At 36.6% G+C, this 24,079-nt stretch overlaps 1 protein-coding gene and 1 long non-coding RNA gene across 11 annotated transcripts in view; one reads left to right on the top strand and one right to left on the bottom strand.

The window, feature by feature from the left end:
* The window catches only part of DMXL1 (Dmx like 1), a 172,803-nt gene that overhangs the window by 17,471 nt on the left and 131,253 nt on the right, over nt 1–24,079 (top strand). For all 10 annotated transcript variants that reach the window (XR_004266599.1, XM_032272420.1, XM_032272232.1 and 7 more), the window contains 7 exons: nt 2,850–2,921; nt 5,819–5,897; nt 10,525–10,657; nt 15,761–15,827; nt 17,131–17,309; nt 19,765–19,954; nt 22,177–22,345. Coding sequence is in view for 9 of the 10 variants with exons in the window: in XM_032272420.1 (XP_032128311.1) it covers nt 2,850–2,921; nt 5,819–5,897; nt 10,525–10,657; nt 15,761–15,827; nt 17,131–17,309; nt 19,765–19,954; nt 22,177–22,345 (889 nt within the window). In the remaining variant the exon portion in view is untranslated. The remainder of the gene's footprint in view (nt 1–2,849; nt 2,922–5,818; nt 5,898–10,524; nt 10,658–15,760; nt 15,828–17,130; nt 17,310–19,764; nt 19,955–22,176; nt 22,346–24,079) is intronic.
* On the bottom strand, nt 2,274–22,449 carry LOC116546518. The gene is made up of 3 exons (XR_004266761.1): nt 22,368–22,449; nt 9,788–9,794; nt 2,274–2,287 (listed from the first exon to the last, which is right to left on the bottom strand). It is a non-coding gene; the product is annotated as an uncharacterized LOC116546518 (long non-coding RNA).

Here is a 24,079-nt window from a genome sequence, read left to right as displayed (position 1 = left end):
TTTGTTTCAAGGATAGCGTAGCTAAAAATATTTTTGATTCTCTAAGATGCATTCTGTAGAGTGCTAGAAATTCTATTTTTATATAACGTTAAATTGTAGCATCGTTTTCTTTGAGTTGAAAAAGAAATATAATACTTATATTTTATTCTTGATATAGAATGAGTCTAAAGCTTACTTGTTTAAAAGGCAATTGGATTGAGGGAAAGGGATAACAATAAATCTTAATTGTTTACAAATAAACTGAAGGAAATGACTTAGAGGTTTTGTTGGTCTGTAAACAGGTAGTTATCTCCTTGTAGCTTCTGTGTAGCAAGAACTGTGTAACTTTGTGTGGAAATGAAAAACTCTTCTAGAGTTTATAATATTAATTTCTTCTAAGCCTATAAGAAAATTGAAAAACTTTATCTGGACTTCTATTTGCATATGAAAAGTAAAAAGGTAACCTTGGAAGTAAAATAGCAATAACAAAAACAAAAGAAACAAAGTGTAAAAAAAATAAAAACAAAAGAAACAAAGTGTAAAATTCTTCTAAATCAGCTTAAATACAGTTCGTGTAATACCAGAATGAGAGAGTCATACTAGTAGGCAAGGGAGCATAATATGTAGCTTAAAATAATTCCATTTAGGCATAGATGGTAAGGCCTATGTATAATTGTGTAGCTAGACTGGACTGAACTTTACAAATACACTCATATGATGGCACTAGAACATTTTATGTAAGGAATCAAAATGGTTATATAAGAGTTCATGGACCCAATCATTTGTTTTTAAAATCTTCATTTGAGGTAAACCTAGTATTAAAAGTTACTCACTGAGACATAAAGATATTAATTGTAAAAGGAGTTTCTGTTTTCTCAATCTTTACCTATTTGTTGGACTACTGTTCCTTTTGTTACATGGTATTCCTTCCCTTTAACATAGTTACAAGTGTCCCCTGTCTTTTGTTGAGGCTTCCTATGACTTCTCACTATACAACAAAAAGGATCTTTATTATGGAATGCTGAAAATCCTTGAGATTTTTTTTTTTCACGCTTGTTATGTTTGTTTCATCTCCTAGCTCTTTTGTTCTGTAATCTTTATGGTATAAAAACTTGCTTAATACCATCTAGACTCACAGGGAACTGGTTAATGTTAAAAATTGAATTTAATACTTTCCAATATGAGCTATCTTTTTGTGATAGATTATATGACCGTCCAGGTTAGAATGAAGAAATCATGGCCAGGTGTGGTAGCTCATGCCTGTGATCCCAGAGCTTTGGGAGGGTTGAGGCAGGCAGATCCCTTGAGACCAGGAATTTGAGACTAGCTTGGGCAACACTATCTCTACAAAAGTAAAAATAAAAAATAAATAGCCGGATGTGCTCCTGTTGTCCTAGCTACTTGGGAAGCTTAGACGGGATAATCACTTGAGCCCAGGAGTTCCAGGCTGCAGTGAGCTCTGGTTGCACCACTGCACTGCAGCCTGGGTGACAAAGCAAGAACCCATTTCTAAAAACAAAAACAGAAAAGAGGAATGAAGAAGTCATTTGGTTTTATAATCATTCTAAAAAAGAAATATTTTTTTGATTTACAGATATCAGTATTATCCTAGGGTTCCTTAAAGTATCAGGAAGAAAATTTGCAGGTTCTGGTACCTGGGGACTTCTGATTATTTGCATTTAAGAAGGAAATGTTAACATTATTGCCACCTGTATTTTTATTATTACTGTGTTTTTGCTTTGTACTGTACTACCACCTAACTAATTTTTCTGAGAAAATCAGCATTTATCCTGTTATTCATCAGCTTCAAAATATTCTTAACTTCAAAATACTCTTAGCTTCCCATTACCTTGGAAAAGTTCAAATTGTTCACCTTGGCATGAGGCCTTTTACAACCTAGTTCAGACCTGCCTTTTTAGTCTCAGGTACACTGTTCTGTTACAAGGAGCACTCTCTTCCTGATGGGATGGTGGTCATTCACCTCTAAACGTACGTTGCCTCTTTTAATCTTGACACCTGTGTTTATACTACACCCTATTTATAAAATCGAATACTTGCTGCTTTTTGAAATCCTACCCCTAATTAAAGGCTCAAACTAAACACTTCCTACAGATCAACTCAGTACAAGTGACCTCTATATCCTAAGAACTAAAATACCCATTAAAAGTTTTTTCTCCATATGTATATTGTGTCCTCATTTCTTACCTTCCTCTTTACTAGATCATATATTCTTTTTTCTATCCATGGTTCGTTCATTCATTTAATCTCTTTGTCTCTCTCTGTGTTTGATTTCCAATATATTGATTTTCTTCATATGAGACTCACTCAAGTTATAGTAGTAGCTACCTTATAAAACAGAACCAGGAAAGGTTATGCTCTATCAATTTAAAGAGTAAATTCAAAAGATAAGTAAAATATTTTTAAAAATGTACTCAAGGGTTTGCAGAGGAATAGATCTAAGTTATATTTTTGAAAAGTTAATGTACACTGACAGAATTGTGAATTTTGAGGATAGATGACAATTAACATTTATTGTGCATATTGTATATCACTTATATGCTAGGTGTTTTACAAATGTTATTTCAACCTTCAAAATAATTCTGCTGGGAAGATAGTGTTTTATATATTATGAACACTGACACGGAAACTAATGTTTGGAGAGAGTAAGTTGCCACTTAACGTAGTAAATAGCAGATCTAGGATTCTAACGCAGATGTGATAGTCTTCAAAACTGACATTCTTAAGCATCAGTGAATGAAATTCTGTGTATTAGTGTATTTAAAGTGATAGTATTCATTTCTTTGCTTTTTTTTGATTCATAAGTAAGTTAACATATCCATAATAAGTTTTCTTTTTTTTATTTTTAAAAGATTGCGGCATCTTATGGAAACGTTATCTCCATTTTTGAACCTGTTAACCTGCCGAAACAAAAGAAAAATTTGGTCAGTAATTTATAATTTTCTCTTTTAGGAATTGAAATGTCTTAAGTATTAAGAGTATAAAATCAGAGTGATCATTGACTAAATCAGCATAACATATAATATAATTGAAGATAACATGCTAAATTCCATTTTGATATTAAAAATATATTTAAATCTTTCATTGGGATAGAATTAAACTAAATTGTACCAGTGAATTGTTGAAATGCTTTATTATTTTATTTCTGACATTTTAAATTTTATAATAAATATTTGAGGAGTCAGTAACCTAAAGTTTGTCACTTACTTTATTGCTAGTATCAGATACTGTTGTCCAGCTATACGTACTTTTTTCTTTGTTTTATAATCTACCTTTGTACAGATTTTCTGCCTCTTTAGGGCTTAACTTTCTTGCATTATTTAGATCATGTAATGCAATTGTTAACAGGGCAATGAATGTTTTCTTTATAAGGAAGCTGTACTCAAAAATAGTTCTGAAAACTGGTTTACTCAATAGTTAATAAATATTTGGATTGTGTTAGTAGATTTTATAAGTTCTTTAATGCATGTGCCTGTAATCCTAGCTACTTGGGAGGCTGAGACAGGAGGATCGCATAAGGCCAGGAGTCTGAGACCAGCCTGGGCAAGAGTTTAAAAACAGTTTAGCCAGGCATGGTGGTGCTTGCCTATAGTCTCAGCTGCTCAGAAGGCTGAGATGGGAGGATCGTTTGAGCCCAGATATTTGAGGTTGCCGTGAGCTGTGATTACAGCTGGGGGTGACACAGAAAGACCCTGTCTCTAAAAATAAAAATAAAAAAAACACCTGAAATAAGATAAGCACAGTGTTATCCAAAGAGCAGTGTATTGGGAGTCTTAGAACTGGTTTCTATATCGGGGGCTATCTAGCTAGTTGCTCTTTTAGGTAAGTTAGCCTTATGAAATTCTTTGCTCAACTCTCAAATTCATTAATACCTATTCATTCTTGATGGGAATATTATTAGGCTAACATTATGTCAAAGACTGTTTAGAAATGTATTAATTATAAAGAAACTGTTGTAATAGCAGATGTACCTTTATATATCTTTTGATAGTTTTTATGTCTTTACTTAGCTCATTAGTATTTTACAAATTACTTCAAATCTAGTTTGCACAGCTATTATTTCTTCTTTTTACAAGTAAGGTAGTAGACTAGGCTCAAAGGAAATAGTGACTTGACCAGTGAAACAGCTGTTAAGCCACAAAACTAAGAGTAAAACCATCTTTATTGATTCCTAGGTGTGAACATTCTTTCCTTACCTTGTGTTAATGAAAAATATTTTCTGAGCTAATTGATATTCATCTTTAAATTTCATGGAAGGAGTATTCACACTTCTGTCTGATTTATATTTGTTTTTACAGATTGCACAGTGAATCTATTTGAGGCCCTTAAAGCCTTAAGAATTAGTAATTAGCAGTACTAAAAATAAATTTTTAAGGTAATTACCCCATTCAGCGCAGAACAGTGTATTTCAATACTCAGTAAATATTTATTAAATAAAGTAAGTAGCTTTTGAAAATCAGTATGCTGTGATAAGATGCCTTTATTGAGAAGGGTAGAATAGGCAATTTCAGTGTTTGTCCATTTTCTTCTTTGCGAATCATAATTGATGAATATAATAATGTATAAAATTCAAAAAGAGGCTGGTTTGTTGACTTATTAGCATTGACTTTGGAGAAAAGATAATAAACGTGATGAAGAAGGGCAAAACTGGATCAAATGGTAAAGTTATAGACTTGAAAGATACTTAAAATCTATGATTCTAGAGATAGTCTTAGAATCCTTAGATCCTTGTAAAAATACATTATTTCCTTTTCTTTGTATATTCTGGAGTATTCTTTTAAGATGGTGGTTCTTCATGAGAGTTGCACTTCACAGCTCCTGTTGGATATATGTGTCCAGGTCCTGCCCTGGGAATTTCTAAATCTGTAGGTGTGGGATTGTGTCTATGCAGTTAAATGTCTTGTTCTAGAGAGGGTTCTGGTATGTACTGTGATTGAAAGCCATTCCTGCAAGGCAGTGTTCGATGAAAGCATATTCTGTAGGTCACTTACATCAAAATCACCTGGGGTGCTAAAGTACACATTTCTGCTCCCCATCCTGAAGCTTTTGAACCTGAATTTTTGGGCACAGGTCTTGGAAATTTGAATTTTTAGTAGCATCTCAGCCTATTCTTTGTTGTACCAGAGTTTGAGAACCATTACATTGAGAGAGAGAGTATGAAGTTTAATCTGTAATTGGACTGTGAACTCAACTTAGTATAGGCCACAACCTGAATTTAAAAAGAAAATGAAATAGAGAAAATACCAGAGTATGTCACATGTAATAAGGACAATCCTAGATTGTATTTATTTGTATATGTATGTGTTCTGGGTCACAATATATTGTGTGTTTGTTACTGATTTGCAGGCAAGAAAAAAAGGCAAAATTTCACTTTAAGAAGTTGTAAAGCCATAAATTACATAATGGTATCAAAATGTTACATCTTTTATTCTGAATTTTTTCACATACCATTATGATCTCAGGTGGGGATAAAACAGTGAAAGAGAAGGAAACTTCAAATAGTAAAGACATATTTAAAATTAAGCTTTTTGCTATAACTATAATAGTAGTAAAATAATAATTAGATCTGAGGTTAATAAGACTGTTATCCAAGGTAGCATGTGGTTATTGGTTGTTTATACTAATGATAGAATTTTGACCTCCAGTAATAGGTATTGTCTCCCATGTCTTCTTTATCCTATTTTCTATATTTTTGTGGACTGAATTGAACACTTCATTATCTTTAAAATTGACTGCCTGTGTTATAAGAACAAAGAGGAACGTACACATTTGACAGAGATGCCAATTATAATGGGCTAAATGACTTTTTTCTTATTTTTAGGAATTATATAGTCAGTGGCAGAAAAGTGGCCAATTTTTTTTGGAATCAATAGCACACAATATAACTTGGGATCCCACAGGTAAGAAAATTAGCAGGATTAACTAAAATGAAATATCACTTGCCAAATTATTTTTATTACTCTCATGTATTTCACTTCTTTGTGTGAGATTGTAGGTCATTCCCTTTTAGAGTTTATAATGAAATGAAGACAGATACGCACTGTAAGAGATGAGAGAATGTTCTAAGTGGTATAATAGGATACTTACTGTTTTTGGAAAGAGATATTTCTCTGGATAATTGAGGTATTGGAAAGGCGCCTTTTGACCTGAGAGTAGACAGACTTTAGCAATGAGGGTTGGGTAGATGTAACAGGAAAAAAGTGAAGTTTAAGAAAATATAATCAAAAAAAAAATATATATATATATATAACTATATATATATATATATAAGTTATCTATTTCTGCATTAGAAAAGCATCCCCCAAAATGATGGATGGCTTAAAACATCCATCATTTTATTGCTTATAATTCTGTTGGTCAGGAAGGCTCTGTGGGAATGGCTGGTCTATTGTTCCATGTGGTATTGGCTGAAGCATCTTACCTGTAGCTGAATGATCCAAGAAAAGCTTTGTTCACATATCTGGGCCTTGCTGCTTGTTATCTACTGGAATGCCTTTGTTCTCCTCCATGTGGCCTCTTCTGTGGCCCTTTCTAGCAAGGTAGCCTGGATTTTACATGGTGGCTGCATTCTGAGAGTGAAAGTAGAAGCTGCAAGGAAGTCCAAGAATGTTGTTCCTGCCACATTATATGGTTATAAGTTCAGCTCATATTAAGGGATGGGAGAAATAGACTCCACCTCTTAATGAAAGATATGGCAAAGTCATATTACATGGGGGCATCAACACGGGGAGACATAATTTATTGGGAGCCATTTTTACCATTCTACCAAAGTGAGCGAAGGCACAGAGAAAGAAAGTGTAAGATACATTGTAATAAGGATTAGTAGTTCACTGGACTGTGTCTCAGTGGTGGTAAGGAGATAACACCATACTATGTTATAAAAGACTTTTAAAATCATGCTAAAAACATTGAATTTAATTCTTTATAGTTGTCTAAAAACTATAGGTTTTTGAAAGAGGCTAGCGATGTAAGATTTATGGTTTTGCAAGATTGGGCTACTAGCCCTGAGTTAGAAGGGTCAGTGGCAGGCGGAACAGGAGGAGTGACCTTTGGAGAGGTTGTATTCTCATTAATCTGGATGAGAAATAATAACTTATTTCAATGCCTTTTCCATAGTATGTGCTCAATTATTATTAAATTAATAAATAGTGAAAGGTATACATGGATATGAAATGTGTTTAGGCAGTAGAATTGACATTACTGGACAACTGGATTTGAAATTACTTTGAGAGTATCTATGACCACAAGAAGAGTAATATATAGGAGTTAGAGGTAGTGAAACATAAGGTATTAATTGGATATGTGGACTCTGAGAAGCTAACATGTCATAAAGCAATAGATAGACATTTGAATTTAGAACATAAAAAGTTATCTTTGGGGTTGGGTGCGGTGGTTCACACCTGTAATACCAGCACTTTAGGAGGCTTAGTGGGGAGAATTGCTTGAGCCCAGGAGTTTCAGACCAGCCTGGGCAACATAGGGAGACTCCATCTTTACAAAAATTTTTTTAAAAAAAATTAGCCAGGCCTGGTGGCCGACACTTGAGGTCTCAGCTACTCAGGAGGCTGAGGTGGGAGGCTTGTTTGAGCCCAGGAGGTTGAGGCGGCAGTGAGCCATGATTGTGCTCCTGCATTCCTGCCTGGGTGACAGAGCAAGACTGTCTCAGAAAAAAAAAAAAAAAAAAATTATCTTTGGAACATAGAAATAGAAGTCATCAGTTCAGATAGATACGAAAGTATTTTTAGATGGTGTTGGTAAACTGATTAATGCCTTTGTTTTGTGTCGAGATTCACTATTGTATCTTGCCTAAATCATAAGATTTTGTTTTAGACTTTTTATGCTTTTTTTCTACTTTAATATCTGTAATTCTGTCCTTAGAGTTTGAAATCAGTATACCATATTATATCTCACCTACTTTTGTTCCTTTCCATACCTGGGATTAATTCTGTATTCTGTATTAAATTCTTAATCTTTTAGGGGATATCTTAATTTTATCTTCAGTTTATATTAAGCAAAAGAAAATTTTTATCTGTTGGTAAGTTCAAAAGTGGAATAATCAACATATTCAAATGGAATGTTTTATTACTTCTTGTGCTTTTTTCCCCTCCATCTGTGAAACCTTGTATCTAGTTACTCTGCTATTTATTGAGCTTCTGCTTAGTGCCTGTCCTGTGCTAGAGACTTTGTGCATATTATAACTAATCCTTAAAACAACTGTATAAAAAACTCAAATTTTATAGATGGGAAAGTTGAAGCTCAGAAGTTGCCCAACTAGATCACATGGCTAATTAAGCATCTTGGGATTTAGATATAGGGATTTCTGATCTAAAGTCTATGCCACAGATCCACTTTCATTTTGAAATAAGAAAACGAGGGCCGGGCATGCTGGCCTGCGCCTGTAATCCAGCACTTTGGAAGACTGAGGTGGGAGGATTGCTTGAGCCCAGCAGTTTGAGACCATCCTGGGCAACATAGCGCGACCCCGTATCTGCAAAAACTAAGAAAAAAATTAGGGGTGCATGTTCTCAGGACCTCCTGAGGGCTGTGTCACGGGTCAAAAAAAAAAATTACTGTAGAAATACACAAATCTATAGTCCTTAATTGCCAAGGTGAATGCCATCTTTATTGTCAGCTTTTTTGCCAGAACTGCTTGTGCTTTGTGTGGACGACTTTCTGCTTAATTCCCAAGTCATAAAGTTAGAATCTGTCCTTTAAACCTCTTGTTTTTTCCCTGTATTTTATTTTGTTGGGTTCAAACCCTGACAGTTCGTTTTTTGTTTGTTTGTTTTTTCTTGAGACAAGGTCTTGCTCTGTGACCCAGGCGGGGCTGCAGTAGCACAATTATAGCTCACTGCAGCCTTGACCTCCCAGGCTTGAGTGATCTTCCATCTCAGCCTCCCTAGTGTCTGGGACTACAAGCGTGTGCCTAACTAATTTTTGTACTCTTTTTTTTTTTTTTTTTTTTTTTTGTAGAAACAGAGTTTTACTATGTTGCCCAGGCAGGTCTTGAACTCCTGGGCTCAAGCAGTCCTACCACCTTGGCCTCCCAAAGTGCTGGGATTACGGGTGTGAGCCACGGCACCCAGCCTTGACAATACTTTTTGAAGTATTTTTAAAAGCAAGCGTTCAGATGCTTGCTTTTAAAATATTTGGTTGAGATCCTCATGATTTACCATCTGAGTTTTTATAGTTAATTAACCAGGATTAATAGTTTAATACTTGGTTAACCACACATTTGTGTTTTCCCTGATGTTGTTTGTCTCTAGAGTTTTTCTAAAAAGTATGTATTTATTTATTTATTTTTTGATACGGAGTTTCGCTCTTGTTACCCAGGCTGGAGTGCAATGGTGCGATCTTGGCTCAATGTAATTTGGCCTCTGGGTTCAAGCAATTCTTCTGCCTCAGCCTCCCGAGTAGCTGGGATTACAGGCATGTGCCACCACACCCGGCTAGTTTTTGTATTATTAGTAGAGGCAGGGTTTCTCCGTGTTCATCAGGCTGGTCTTGAACTCCTGACCTCAAGTGATCTGCCTGCCTCGGCCTCCCTAAGTACTGGGGCTATAGGCGTGAGCCACCGCACCTGACTAAAAAGTATTTTTTAACCTTCTTTGTATACTAGAGTCTTTGAAATTTTGATGAAAGTTACAGATTATCTTTCTGGAAAAATGCACATATTGTATGTGCAACTTTTGTATGTTATCTCAATAGAGGGAAGTTCACAGGCCTCTCCATCTGTTGACTGACCTTCCTCCAGTTAAGCCCCCTTGTTGTAAAATACAGATCCTATTACATAACAACTCCCCCAGGACCCCCTACTGCCACTTGAAAACCTTTTACTCCCAACTACCTATAACAAAGCCCAAACCCTATGAACTTGAAAAACTCTTCACAGTCTCACCTTGGCATTTTTTCCATGGCAATTTTTTTTTCTAGCCTTTCCGTGTATCTTATTCCTTAACCTATACCAGATTAAAAGGCATTCTTGGGAAAATATATGAACTTACATGTCTTCATGCCTTTGTTCATGTTAGGTCTCCTTTCTGAAATGCCTGTCTCTTCTGCTTACTCATCCATTAAGGACCAGGTTGCATTTCATCACTTTTCCTGGCACTTTTACTACAGGTACACATTAACGTCTCCTTCCTGTGGGCTTCCATAAAGCCCACGATTTCTATCATGTATATAATACTTTTACATGGTATCATGATATTCCCATGTCTTTCTACTGAAATATACACTCAAGACGAAAAAGGACAGTGTTTTGTCATTGTGTTTCCAATGCCTAGCACAGTGCCTGGTACAAAGAAGATGCTCATTAAATGGTTGTTAAAGGAGAGGTTTTAAGATGTCTTCCTTTCTATCTCAAGCTATTTTAATAAAATTAAAATATAGCCTTCTCCTCCTTTCCTCAAAATTCTTTTTTGTTATTTCACTTTTTTTAGTAGTTGTTTTATATGAAATTATTGAGCATGTAATTTAAGTCAGTATTAAATACCTAAATAATAAATGATGAATAATTTTTTTTAGGCAGTCGTCTTTTAACTGGTTCCAGCTATTTGCAACTCTGGTCTAATACTAACTTGGAGAAGCCAACTGAAGATGAAAATTTAAACAAAACTGATCTTAACTTCGGGGATTGGAGATGCATTTGGCATTGCAAGTAAGCAATTAATTAGGGGAGTAAACTGATAAACCTGTTGTTCTATGTGGTTTCGTTATAAATGTACTTTAGTTGTATAAAACCACACTAACATAAAACATTGATTTTTAGTCAATGGTATGTTTTTTCTTATACACAGATAATTTTCTATTTCCCATGTTCTACAAATACATTTTTTTTAAATGTCAAATAAAATAGGAAGAAACATAAATGTGTAAGGCCTGTATGAAGACCATTAAATACAAACTTGCTAAATTATATGAAAAGAGAGACAACTTTGATGCTTTTGAATGGAAGACTTCCTATTGTGAAGAAATCTATTTATCCCACATAATCCATATTTTGAACATAGTCCTTGTCAAAATCTGAGTGAGATTTCTATTAAGGACGGTTTTAAAGTCTATTTGAAAGGACAAATACAGGAAAGTCAGAGCAATTCTGAAAGAAAAGAATAAAGATATACAGTTTAGTAAAATGAATTCTAACACTACAGATGATGAAACATTTTTTTTTTTTTTTTTTTTTGAGATGGAGTTTTGCTCTTGTTACCCAGGCTGGAGTGCAATGGCGCGATCTCGGCTCACCGCAACCTCCGCCTCCTGGGTTCAGGCAATTCTCCTGCCTCAGCCTCCTGAGTAGCTGGGATTACAGGCACACACCACCATGCCCAGCTAATTTTTTGTATTTTTAGTAGAGACGGGGTTTCACCATGTTGACCAGGATGGTCTCCATCTCTTGACCTCGTGATCCACCCACCTCGGCCTCCCAAAGTGCTGGGATTACAGGCGTGAGCCACCGCGCCCGGCCTAACATTTTGTTATTGATGTAGAAACAGACAGATTAGGATCCAGGATTAGACTCAGTTATGCATGGAGATTCTATATGTAAGGTTGGTTGTTTTTTTGTTTGTTTTTGTTTTTTGGGTTTTTTTTTGAGACAGAGGATTGCTGTATTGCCCAGGATGGAGTGCAATGGCACAAGGCTTATGCAACCCCTGCCTCCTGGGTTCAAGCGATTCTCCTGCCTCAGCCTCCCGAGTAGCTGGGATTACAAGCATGCACCACAACACCAGACTAATTTTTATATTTTTAGTAGAGATGAGGTTTCACCGTATTGGCCAGGCTGATCTTGAACTCCTGTCCTCAAGTGATCCACCCACCTTGGCTTCCCAAAGTGCTGGCATTACAGGTATGAGCCACCATGCCTGGCTATAAGGTAGTATTTTATAGCGGGGAAAACTAGCTAGCTTTGTGGAGGGGAAATTAAGTTAGAGTCTTTCATACCTGACACCAAAAAGAATGTGGGGTGGTAAAAAAAAATTCTATAAAATGAAACAAAAATATTAGAGGAAAATACAGGTGAAGTTTTATATTTTAGAGCTATATTGTCCAGTATGGTAGCCACTAACTACATGTCAGTATTGAGCACTTGAAATGCAACTAGTCTAAATTGAGATGTGCTGGACTTTACAAATTTAGTATTAAAAAAAAAAGTGTAAAATATCTTTAACATTTTAAAAAATATGTTGAAATTTTTTTATATATTAGGTTAAATAAAAAATATAACTAATTTTGCCAGTTTTAACTTTTTTAAAAAAATGTGGCTAATAGGAAATTAAAATTACATATTTGGCTAGCATTTGTCATTTATATCATATTGCTGTTGGACAAGAAGTGCTGCTTTAGAGTTAGGGAAAAACTAAGAATGACACCCAAACTGAAATGGATAGGAAATGAAAAATAGTTCTAACTGTATCAATAAAACATTTCTATAAAGCAAAATGTCCTCAAGGAAAGAAACACAAACATGAGAAATATGTGCAGTTTTGGGCAAATGTGTTTTTAAAAGTAGACCTTAAATTAGTTAGAAAAGAACAGGTGTCACAATAGTAAACAGCATTCGGCAATGGAGAGAAAATTTTTAAAAAGATGTAGAACATATTAACAATAAGTGTAATAAGAGATGATCTCATTTGAAATCAAGAATGTGAAATGTTCAGAAAGAGGATGGATCTTTTCTAATAGTGTTTAGAGAAATAGGGGCTCTTGTATACTGCCATCAATAAGGGAGTGCAGTTGATATTATCTTTCTAGAGCACATTTTGGAAGTATGATTCAACAGGCTTAATTTTTTTCATATCCTTTAAATAAGAGTTCAAGTTTTCATTCATTCATTCAACAAATAATTCTTGAATGGTTCCAGGCAGCTTTAAAGGTGCTTAGAATATTGCAATGAACAGCTAGGGGGAGATAGAAAATAGTTCAGTAAACTGATATAACAGGATGTTAAGTGAAACTGCCTAGGTTTATATGAAGTGGTGATAGCATAAATATTGCCTACCAAAGTAAGGCAGATGTCCCATATGTAGAATTTACAGATTTCAAAGGAGCTGATTCCATGTGTTTCGTACCCCTCAGATAGGTCATGGGTTAACATGTAGAAAGGGAAGAGAATTTTGCATAAATAATTCTTTTTTTTTTTTAGACGGAGTTTTGCTCTTGTTATCCAGGCTGGAGTGCAATGGCGCGATCTCGGCTCACCGCAACCTCCGCCTCCTGGGTTCAGGCAATTCTCCTGCCTCAGCCTCCTGAGTAGCTGGGATTACAGGCACGCGCCACCATGCCCAGCTAATTTTTTGTATTTTTAGTAGAGACGGGGTTTCACCATGTTGACCAGGATGGTCTTGATCTCTTGACCTCGTGATCCACCCGCCTCGGCCTCCCAAAGTGCTGGGATTACAGGCGTGAGCCACCACGCCCGGCCAAATAATTCTTTAGAAAGAGCTGTAGGCTGGGCTTGGTGGCTCATGCCTGTAATCTCAGCACTTTGGGAAGCTGAGGCAGGTGGATCACCTGAGTTCTGGAGTTTGACCAGCCTGGCCAACTTGGTAAAACCCCATCTCTACTAAAAATACAAAATTAGCTGGGCATGGTGGCATATGCCTGTAATCCCACCTACTCGGGAGGTTGAGGCAGGAGAAGTGCTTGAACCCAGGAGGCGGAGATTGTGGTGAGCTGAGATGGTGCCATTGCACTCTAGCCTGGTCAACAAAAGCCAAACTTAGTCTCAAAAAAAAAAAAAAAAAAAAAAAAAAAAAGGCCAGGCGTGGTGTCACACACCTATAATCCTATCTACTCAGGAGGCTGAGACATGAGAATTGCTTGAGCCAGGGCAGTGGAGGTTGCAATGAGTGGAGATCGCACCACTGCACTCCAGCCTGGGCAACACAGCAAGATTCCGTCTCAATTTTAAAAAAAAGAGAAAAAATATTTTGTTTTAAGGATATCCTTAGGATTAACCAGATGTTCTAAAAATGTGTGTGCAGGAATGTTCACTTCTCTTTGTAGTCGTTGCAGCAAAAATTAGAAAACAGCAGTGAAAAATTATTTGAGATCATTGTATGTGTGTGTGCACATATGTGTGTGTGTATGTGTGTGTGTGTGTGTATATATATATATATATATATATACACACACACACACACAAACATATGCAATAGAATATCATAAGCCAATAAAATAATAATGTAGATTTATATACCTGGACACATATACACATCTTTTGCATCTGTATGCAAAGATGTTCATGACATACTTTTGTTGTTGTTCAAGACAGAGTCTTGCTCCATTGCCCAGGCTGAGTGCAGTGGCGTGATCTCGGCTCACTGCAACCTCTGCCTCCCAGGTTCAAGCACTTCTCCTGCCTCAGCCTCTGAAGTGGCTGGGATTACAGGGGCGTGCCACCTATAATCCTGGCTAATGTTTTGTATTTTTAGTAGAGATGGAGGTTCATCATGTTGGCCAGGCTGGTCTCGAACTCTGAACTTGTGGTCCACCCCACTCTGCCTCCCAAAGTGCTGGGAATACAGACATGAGCTACTGTGCCTGGCCCATGTCACATTTTTTAATGGGTGATAAATATGGCTTCAGTTTGTAGCCTTACTTCTCCCACATTATCCTGCAGAAAGTAGAGAGAATGGAAAGAAGGGGAATATTAACATTGGCTTTTTCTGAGGAAAGGATATGGTGGTATTGGTGAAAACCATAAATGATTTCATTTTCTTTTTATCTACATGTATCAATTTTTCTATAATGTATTATGCTTAAAATCAGAAAAAAAAGTTATTTGTATCTGAAATGAAATGTGACATAATTCCTCTTTGGATTGCTTTAGAAATAAGTTTAGTGTTTAAGCATGAATTTGGCCAAAGAAAAGGAAAGCAATGATAGTGGTGGATGTCTTGAGCTCAGTACATATGAGTAGCTGTAAGGGAAGACAATGAAGAGAAATGAACCAAAGTTCCTTTGAGAAGAAAAGGCAGCCGGGTGCGGTGGCTCACACCTGTAATCCCAGCACTTTGGGCGGCTGAGGTGGGCAGATCGCGAGGTCAGGAGTTCCATACCAGCCTTGCCAATATGGTGAAACCCCGTCTCTACTGAAAATACAAAAAAATTAGCTGGGCATGGTGTTGCACGCCTGTAATCCCAGTTACTCCAGAGGCCGAGGCAGGAAAATCACTTGAACCTGGGAGGTGGAGGCTGCCGCGAGCCAAGATCACACCAGTGCACTTAACCTGTGCCACAGAGCGAGACTCCATCTCAAAAAAAAAAAAAAAGAAAAAAAAAAAAGAAAAGAAATGGTAAGTATGTACTAAGTATATAGGTGAAGCTGGCAGGCTGAATCCCTAATTGCTACAAGTCCCCTGTTAACCCACACATAATCTTTTAAGTATTACCCTAAGGCAAATTTATGTATCATCCATGAAAATGTATGTTGGCATATAGGAATCCATGGTTCTGGAAACTAGATTTCCAGATTAAAGAAGTGAAACCACTCTGTCTCATTCTAAGGGAATGAGTGCTATGCCTTTTGTTTTAGGCTTTAAAGATTTTGACAAGTCATTCCTTCCATGATTCTTATGCATGGATGTTTTTATATTTAAAATTTATCTTACTAACTAGTTGGTTTTTCAGGTACACAAAGATGTGAGTGTGAAACTTACAAAACTTTCTGTCATTTGAAGCAATTACTGATGTATAATTTTGAGAATATTGAACTTTTTAGCTTTCATTGCAAATTATTCCTTATCTGTTTAATTTACAGAACTGCTTCCCAAGTTCATTTAATGAAATTTTCACCAGATGGAGAATTTTTTGCAACTGCTGGGAAGGTAAATTGTGAAAATGCTGTTGCCAAATTATATGTTTATAGTTTACTTTGAAACCTTAAAAACGTTAACTGTCTGCATTCTTTTATTTATTTAACTTGAAAATAATAGTTTCCACTAAAAAGTTTAAGTATTAGAAATTGACTACGTTATTGTGGTGTTAAAAGGCTGTGTGGTATAATTGAAATAACATAGATTTAGGGGCAGATCTGGATATAAATCTGCTATTTACCAGCTTTCTCATCTTGGGCAAATGAATCTTCCTGAGCCTTTCTTTTCTCATGTGTAATAAGAGGATAAAAACACTTATCTCATAGCTCATTGACCGTAGGATTAATTTAGACAATGTATACAGTATAGAGTGACTGGCACAGTGCCTTTCATGTAGTATACAATCAATAAAGCATAGCTTCTATTTATATTACCTTTTAGTTGGTGTATATTAGACTGTTTTTAATATGTAAGACTTTATGGGCTTTCTAGAAAGATACTTGTAACCATTTCTTTAGTGTGCATACTTTGTTACTACCTGTTGATTTTAAAGCAGTGTATTTCTTTGAAGTTATTTTTATTCATTGGTTCATAGAGCATTTCATGAACTACTACTAAGTCAAATTATTGTTCTCATGGCTCAAAGCCTTCTGCAAACTAAGCATGTGAGTTACTCTAAAACCACAGTAAGATTTTTGTTTTTTAGGAGAGAAGTGGAGCTGTTTATTCTGATTGACTTTACAGGTGGGAACTAAGTTATAGCTTAAAAGCAGCACCTGGTACATTCTAGGCTCCCTTGCTCTTCCCTTATTTCCCAAATTAGGAGGTATAAATTTGATTGTATGTAGAATATTTTATATAGTATTAATATATTAACTATTTTCATTATCAACATTTTCTTTGAAAAGTCACGTGCTAATTCATGAAAAGTATTCTTTTTTTCAATAATTAGCAGTCTTCATAAGTCTGCTAGTGGTATTTTTTTAATATTTGGCTTATGGGAAAATAAGTCTTTTATTTCATTTTTCAATCTTTCCTGAATGACTCCATTCCCCATACTCTATAGTAATTAGCAAGAATTTTCCTTGAGCACAGAATTCACACATTCACACAATTCAGTTCTTAAAGCACAGTTAGGGAATGCTAATAGAAAAGTGCCAGAATTAGAATTTTCTTCTTAATTCCCCTGTGCCCAGCCTCTCTTCCCATCCCCAAGTTCTTGCCATTGAGGAGGAAAATATTACTTTTGCTATTTGATTTAATTTTTAATTCTGATCTGCATGTTATTCTGTTTTTGGTTTTTTTTTCCCATTAGGATGACTGTCTTTTGAAGGTATGGTATAATGTAGAAAACTGGCGGACAGCTGTTACTTCTCCAGATAGAAGTTCAGAAAAACAATCCCAAGGAGAAATTGACTTTTCTTTTGTATATCTGGCCCATCCTCGAGCCGTAAATGGATTTTCCTGGCGTAAAACAAGCAAATATATGCCTAGGTCAGTGGATTGGTCATTATTTCCCATGTATTAAGGGATCATCATCTTTGTTACTTTGATTGCTTTTCTCACTTTTGAGAGTCCATAGTTATAGGACTTCTGAGCCTATGAAGATTAGAGTAATATTAGATACTCTCTGGCCTGCACATCTCTGGCTGTGGGTCAACTGTGATTGATGCTTAGGTTAAGAGCCATATTAAAGGAGTTTAAGGTGAGATAATTTACCTCCATATCAAATGTCTTTAAGTCATAGAATTGTGCATATTTTGTTTTTCTTTGTGCTTTGTGTCTGTCATCTTTTATTCTCCAGATTGTTGTTTGTTTATATTTTTACATAAATACTCTCTCATTTTGTTCCTTCTAGTATGTCTCTCCTGGTTTTCTTCTTTTAAAAAATGGCTTTATTATGAGGATATACCATGAGTTCTCATATGTTTATTTGACTGCTCCCAGCATATCTGAGGAAAAGAGAGTAGGTTAATACCCTATATTATTCTTCTCAGAAATAGGTATTAGTTTAACCACACAAGCACGCACATACTTACCCTCAGTACCTTCTTTAGTTCTGGAAAGAGCTAATACCATACTGAATTTTAGTAGGTTATAGAGACCTATTACTTAAGTACAGGTAGAAGTCCCTTATTGTTTTTTGGTTTTTGTTGTGTGTTTTTATTTTGTTTTGTTTTGTTTTGAGACAGGATCTCACTCTATCACCCAGAGTGGAGTGCAGTGGCCCAATCATGGCTCACTGCAACCGTCACCTCCTGGGCTCAAGTGATCCTCCTGCCTCAGCTTCTCAAATAGCAGAGACCACAGGTGCGTGCCAGCACGCTGGGCTAATATACTTTTTCCTTTGGATTTTTTGTAGAGATGGGGTTTTGCCATGTTGCCCAGGCTTGTCTTGAACTTCTGAGCTCAAACAATCTGCCTGCCTTGGTCTCCCAAAGTGCTGGATTACAAGCATGAGCCACTGTGTACAGCCAGAAATCCCATTTTGTACTGTATGGCCATTTTCAATTTGGCCACACCATATGACCACTGTATTTTTTCCCTACCTTTTCACTGTTTTATGAATTTTGCTAAATAGGTGTTTTGAGCTATAGTGTAGCTACAGCTAGGTAAGGGATAGAGAAAAGAGAGTGAGAAAAAATGGAGGGAGATGGGTGCAAGGATGGGGAAAGGAGGAGAAACGAGGTTGGGGAAAGAAAGGAAAAAGGTGCTAGGAAGGAGAGGTAGAGGACAGAAGGAGAGAGATAGAAAGGGAAGATGGCCTTGAAAGGCTGTGAAAGCAAAGAATGGTGGGAGAGGGAAGCCAAGAGAGGAAGTAGAAAGGGGAAGATGGGGATGTAGACAGCAAGAGGAAAGGGGGCCAGAGGGAGGGTGATGAGAGAATGGTGGAAGGAAGGAGAAGGGGAGGGCAACCAATACAAGTCATGCTGTTCTCCCTTCTCTTCTGGAGCAACTTCTTTTTTAGTCAGTAGGTTAACAAAGTGGCTAGTATACAATATTTTGATTTCTCATTTACTGTAACTCACTGAGTTACTGATAAAACCTACTGATTGTTCAGTTTTTTAAAAAGCAGATATATATGCTAGAACAAGTTACTACAAAATATCATGACTTTTTCTTTCTTTTTTCTAAACTTGCTGAGTTTCCTTACGGAAGGTAGTCTTCGTTTATAGGGCTTCATTGAGCTCTTGATGCTATGGGACTTACTAATATATATCTAATTGATTTTAGCTTTTATTTTAAGGAGGTGGAAAAAAGGAAATTAACTGAAAGTCAAGGATGACTAAGGAGGGGAGGTGTTTAGTACTTATTTTATCATGAATATTCAATTCTTGCATTTTACTGTTTTGGGCATCTGTTAGGCAAGGAGAGAATTATTGTACTCAATAGTTACTAGCTTGTTGTGACCGTGTGCAGGTGCCTTTATAGGAAGTAGAGATGAAGCATATGATATAATTCAGAGAACTATCTACTCAATAAATCAGAAAATTTTGTTAGAAGATGTAGCTATTTCTTGTATGTCAACTGAGAGATCCTGGCTCAATCTCAGTCTTTGTTTTTTTAGATGTAAAAATAATCTTATTGAGAGCTGGGATGGTGGCACATGCCTGTAATCGCAGGATGAGGTGGGAGGATTACTTGAGCCCGGAGGGTTGCTTGAACCCAGGAGTTTGAGAACAGCTTGGGAAACATAGTGAGACCACATCTCTTAAAAAAAAAAAAAAGAAGTAAAATTTGGCAAGATTACTGAAGTAAGAACTATTGAATTCTAGGCAGAAAAGAAATAGGTTGGCAAGCATTTTCTGTGATGAAATCTGTACATAGTAACATTTTCTTCACTGGTACCTTAGTTGGACCTTTTAAGTAATTAAAGAAACATCATAGCATTGTCTGTGATACTACGTGAAATTTGTATTTTTGCTTCTAAAATCTTTTTATTCCTTAGGGCTTCTGTATGTAATGTACTGTTGACTTGCTGCAAAGATAATGTGTGTCGTCTTTGGGTAGAGACATTTTTACCAAATGATTGTTTGCTATATGGAGGTGACTACAACCATTGGACTGAATCAATTAATTTAACAAATAACTTCAAGAGAAATGCTTCTGGTAAAGAACGAGTTCAAAATGCTTTAGAAGTGAGTGTTTTTGTTACATAACGTACTACAAGTTTTAAAACCTTTGGTACATTGTCTTTTTGGTAACATAGTAATATTATTAAAAAGTCTATATCCTAGGAAAATAATTCTTAGAAAATTTTCAGTTTTATTTGGTTCAAAGAATATATTTTTGTCTAGGTTTTGTCTGGAGCACAAAACTACCTATAAGTATCAAGTTAATTTTAGGTTAACTGATGATGATGATAAAAGGATGATTACATTTGACTTAGCTAAAGTAACATAAAGTAAAATCTGAGAATGCAAATATTTGACTCTTAAAAATAACAGGCCGGGTGCGGTGGCTCACGCCTGTAATCCCAGCACTTTGGGAAGCTGAGGCGGGCGGATGACAAGGTCAAGAGATCGAGACCATCCCGGCCAACATGGTGAAACCCCGTCTCTACTAAAAAATACAAAAAATTAGCTGGGCGTGGTGGCGTGTGCCTGTAGTTCCAGCTACTCGGGAGGCTGAGGCAGGAGAATTGCTTGAACCCTGGAGGTGGAGGTTGCAGTGAGCCGAGATCACGCCACCGCATTCCAGCCTGACGCCTGGTGACAGAGTGAGACTCTGTCTCAAAAAAAAATTTAAAAACCCATATTTTTTCCTTCTTAGAGCTTGAGTATTTTATCCTATTTTCTTCTCCTACCATTTTATCTTTAGAAACCTCACCACACCCCCCAGAACTTGGAGTCTTTACAGATTCATCTGGAGAGTAAAAGTCAACTTTTGATGTTTGGATACACTAAAGATAGAATAGTAATACACCTGATCTTAGCCTAAAGGCTGAGAAGCAGTAGTAGAATAGTAATACAGAATCTTCTCCTTACCATTTTTTTTTTGAAACAGAGTCTCACCCTGTCAGCCAGGCTGGAGTGCAGTCATGTGATCTTGGCTCATTGTACTCCTGGCCTTAGTCTCCTGAGTAGCTGGGATTACAGGTGTGCATCACTATGCTCAGCTAATTTTTGTATTTTTAGTAGGGAGAGGGCTGCACCATGTTGGCCAGGGCTGGTCTCGAACTCTTGACCTCAAGTGATCTATCTGCCTCAGCCTCCCAAAGGGCTGGGATTACAGGCATAAGCCATGGCTCACAGCCTTTCATTTTCTTAATATTGAAAACAGGAAGTGATTTTATTTTTTTGTGAATTTTGTTTTTGTTTTTGACTTTGAGATGGAGCCTTCTCTGTTGCCCGGGATGGAGTGTAGTAGCATATCAGCTCACTGCAACCTCTTCCTCCTGGTTTCGAGCAATTCTCCTGCCTCAGCATGCTGAGTAGCTGGGATTACAGGTGTGTGCTACCACGCCCAGCTAATTTTTGTATTTTTAGTACAAATGGTGTTTTGCCATGTTGACTCAAGTAATCCTCCCACCCAAGCTGGTCTCGAACTCCTGGCCTCAAATGATCTACATGTCTCATCCTCCCACAGTGCTGGGATGACAGACGTGAGCCACCATGCTCGGCCCTGAAAACAGAAATGATTTTGAAACAATTTATCTTTGAATGCTTTGTGTGATTTTGCAGCAACTATTTTTCTAATTTGAATAGTATTCTGATGGCTTAGAATGTAATAAACTCTATGTTGACTCAACAACAAGTAGAATGGTTACAGGTAGTAATAACTGAAAGAAGTTACCAGGAATCTGAAGACTTGTTCTACCTTTTTCCCTGCATCTTCTTAGCTAGATGACCTTGGGTTCTCTATAAAATATTTTATCATATGAAAAATGAGAATAACAATATTTGCACTGCCTGCCTCATGGCATCAAATGGGATGATCCCTATGAAAATGCTTTGTAAATTATGAAATGTCCCATGTGCAAAGGTAATATTATTTAATACTTTGTGGCCACAAAGAGTTAGCTATAGACAAAAAAAGGACTGTTTATATAGAGACGTCATTCACAGACAATAGTATTGACAAAAAAATTTTTTAACATTAGATTTTAGGAAATACATTTTAAGAAAACAAACCAGATAAAAATTGCAAAATATTGTGTGAGGATTAAGAGAAGAGCCAGGTGCTTTAAGTCATAACTTTATTCTTCAGGATTCAAATTTGCTGTACAAAAATGTTGAAGGTGTTTTTACACATAAAATATTCTGAACTAGGATAAATGTAACTTCTGACAATTGTTATGTAGTTTACACATATACAACTTTTGACAACATAGGTATTAGTTTTGTTTCTATTCACACAGGTAAATCTGAGACATTTTCGTAGAGGTCGGAGGAGATCACTTGCACTTGTAGCACATACCGGATATCTGCCACATCAGCAGGATCCTCATCATGTTCACAGGAACACTCCACTGCATGCCAATGCACTTTGCCACTTTCATATTGCAGCCAGCATCAACCCAGCCACAGGTAATAAAACATTGTTCAAAACGTAAGTTATACTTTTAGTTTTAGAATAAGTAGAATATTGGAGGTGACTTTCTTAGCCCACTTTTCATTGTAGTAAGCTCATGGATTTCTGTTTGTTTGCCTTTAAGGCCATGATTTTATTTGTGATTTAGGATCTTGATAAGGCATTGAAGTTCATTATTAGTTTATTCAAAAGTTAAGATTTGAACTGTTGCTTAATAAAAGTACTACAGAAGTAGTATTGTATTCTTTTACTTTTTATTTTTATTATTATTATTATTTTTAGATTGAATTTTGCTCTTGTTACCCAGGCTGGAGTGCAATGGCACAATCTCAGCTCACCACAACCTCTGCCTCCTGGGTTCAAGCAATTCTCTTGCCTCAGCCTCCCGAGTAGCTGGGACTACAGGCGCGCGCCATCATGCCCAGCTAATTTTTTTGTATTTTTGGTAGAGACGGGGTTTCACCCTGTTGACCAGGATGGTCTTGATCTCTTGACCTCGTGATCCACCCGCCTCGGCCTCCCAAAGTGGTGGGATTATAGGTGTGAGCCACCGCACCCGGACTTTTTATTTTTCATAGAGATGGAATCTTGCTGTGTTTCCCAGGCTGGTCTCAAACTCCTGGCCTCAAGCGATCTTCCTGTCTTGGCCTCCCAAAATGCTGGGATTACAGACATGAGCTACCATGCCCAACCTCTAAAAGTAGTATTTTATGATTATCATATAGTTGTTAAAATCTTTGTGTTTGGTACTTGATCTTTGGAGCCATTCCATAAAGAGGGCAGAAATATGTAAAAGCTATTACTGGAAGAATTAAGAAACTTATCTCTGTAGTCAAATATGTACTGTTAGACTAAGAGATCTGGATTATCTGGGTCTACCTATGAATTTGAAAATGTAAGTATTTATTATTTTTGAGACGAGAAATCACTCCTGTTTCCCAGGTGGGAGTGCAGTGGCACGAACATGGTTCACTGCAACCCCAACTTCCCAGGCCCAGGTGATTCTCGCACCTCAGCCTCCCAAATAGCTGGCACTATAGGCAGGTACCACCACGCCCAGCTAACTTTTTGTATTTTTAGTAGAGACTCGGTTTTTCCATGTTGTCCAGGTTGGTCTTGAACTCCTCAGCTCAAGAGTTCTACCTGGCTTGGCTCCTAAAGTGTTGGGATTACAGGCATGAGCCACTGTACCCAGTCAGCAGTTATTACTTTATATGTATATAAAATAATAATATACAGAGTCAAAAATAAATATGTTTAATATATTAAAAATACATATTCAAAATATATATAAATTACATATATATATATATTTTTGTTTGTTTGTTTGTTTTTGGACAGAGACTTGCTCTGTCACCCAGGCTAGAATGCAGTGGTCCAGTCTTGGCTCACTGCAACCTCCGCCTCTCAGGGTCAAGCAATTGTCATGCCTCAGCCTCCCAAGAAGCTGGGATTACAGGAATGCGCCACCATGCCCAGCTAATTTTTGTATTTTTAATAGAGACAGGTTTTCACCATGTTGGCCAGGTTGGTCTTGAACTCTAGGCCTCAAGCCTGGAGGCCGCATCGAGTAAATAATTTTTATGAGTATAAAAACTGGTTGTCACAATTGGAACATTTAAAGTAGAGCCCTGGAATATTACTTGAAAAAAAAAAATTAAAGGCAATATTTGCATAAGGTGTTATTTGTATAAAAAGTGAAAAGTGAAAGCCCCTTTCAACTCTACCAC

Source organism: Sapajus apella, unplaced genomic scaffold (assembly GCF_009761245.1).
Source record: "Sapajus apella isolate SASKATOON/1434 unplaced genomic scaffold, GSC_monkey_1.0 scaffold1, whole genome shotgun sequence".
NCBI classification, from domain to species: Eukaryota; Metazoa; Chordata; class Mammalia; order Primates; family Cebidae; genus Sapajus; species Sapajus apella.
The sequence above is the reverse complement of the archived record's forward strand: the minus strand, read 5'-3'. Positions and strand labels throughout refer to the sequence as shown.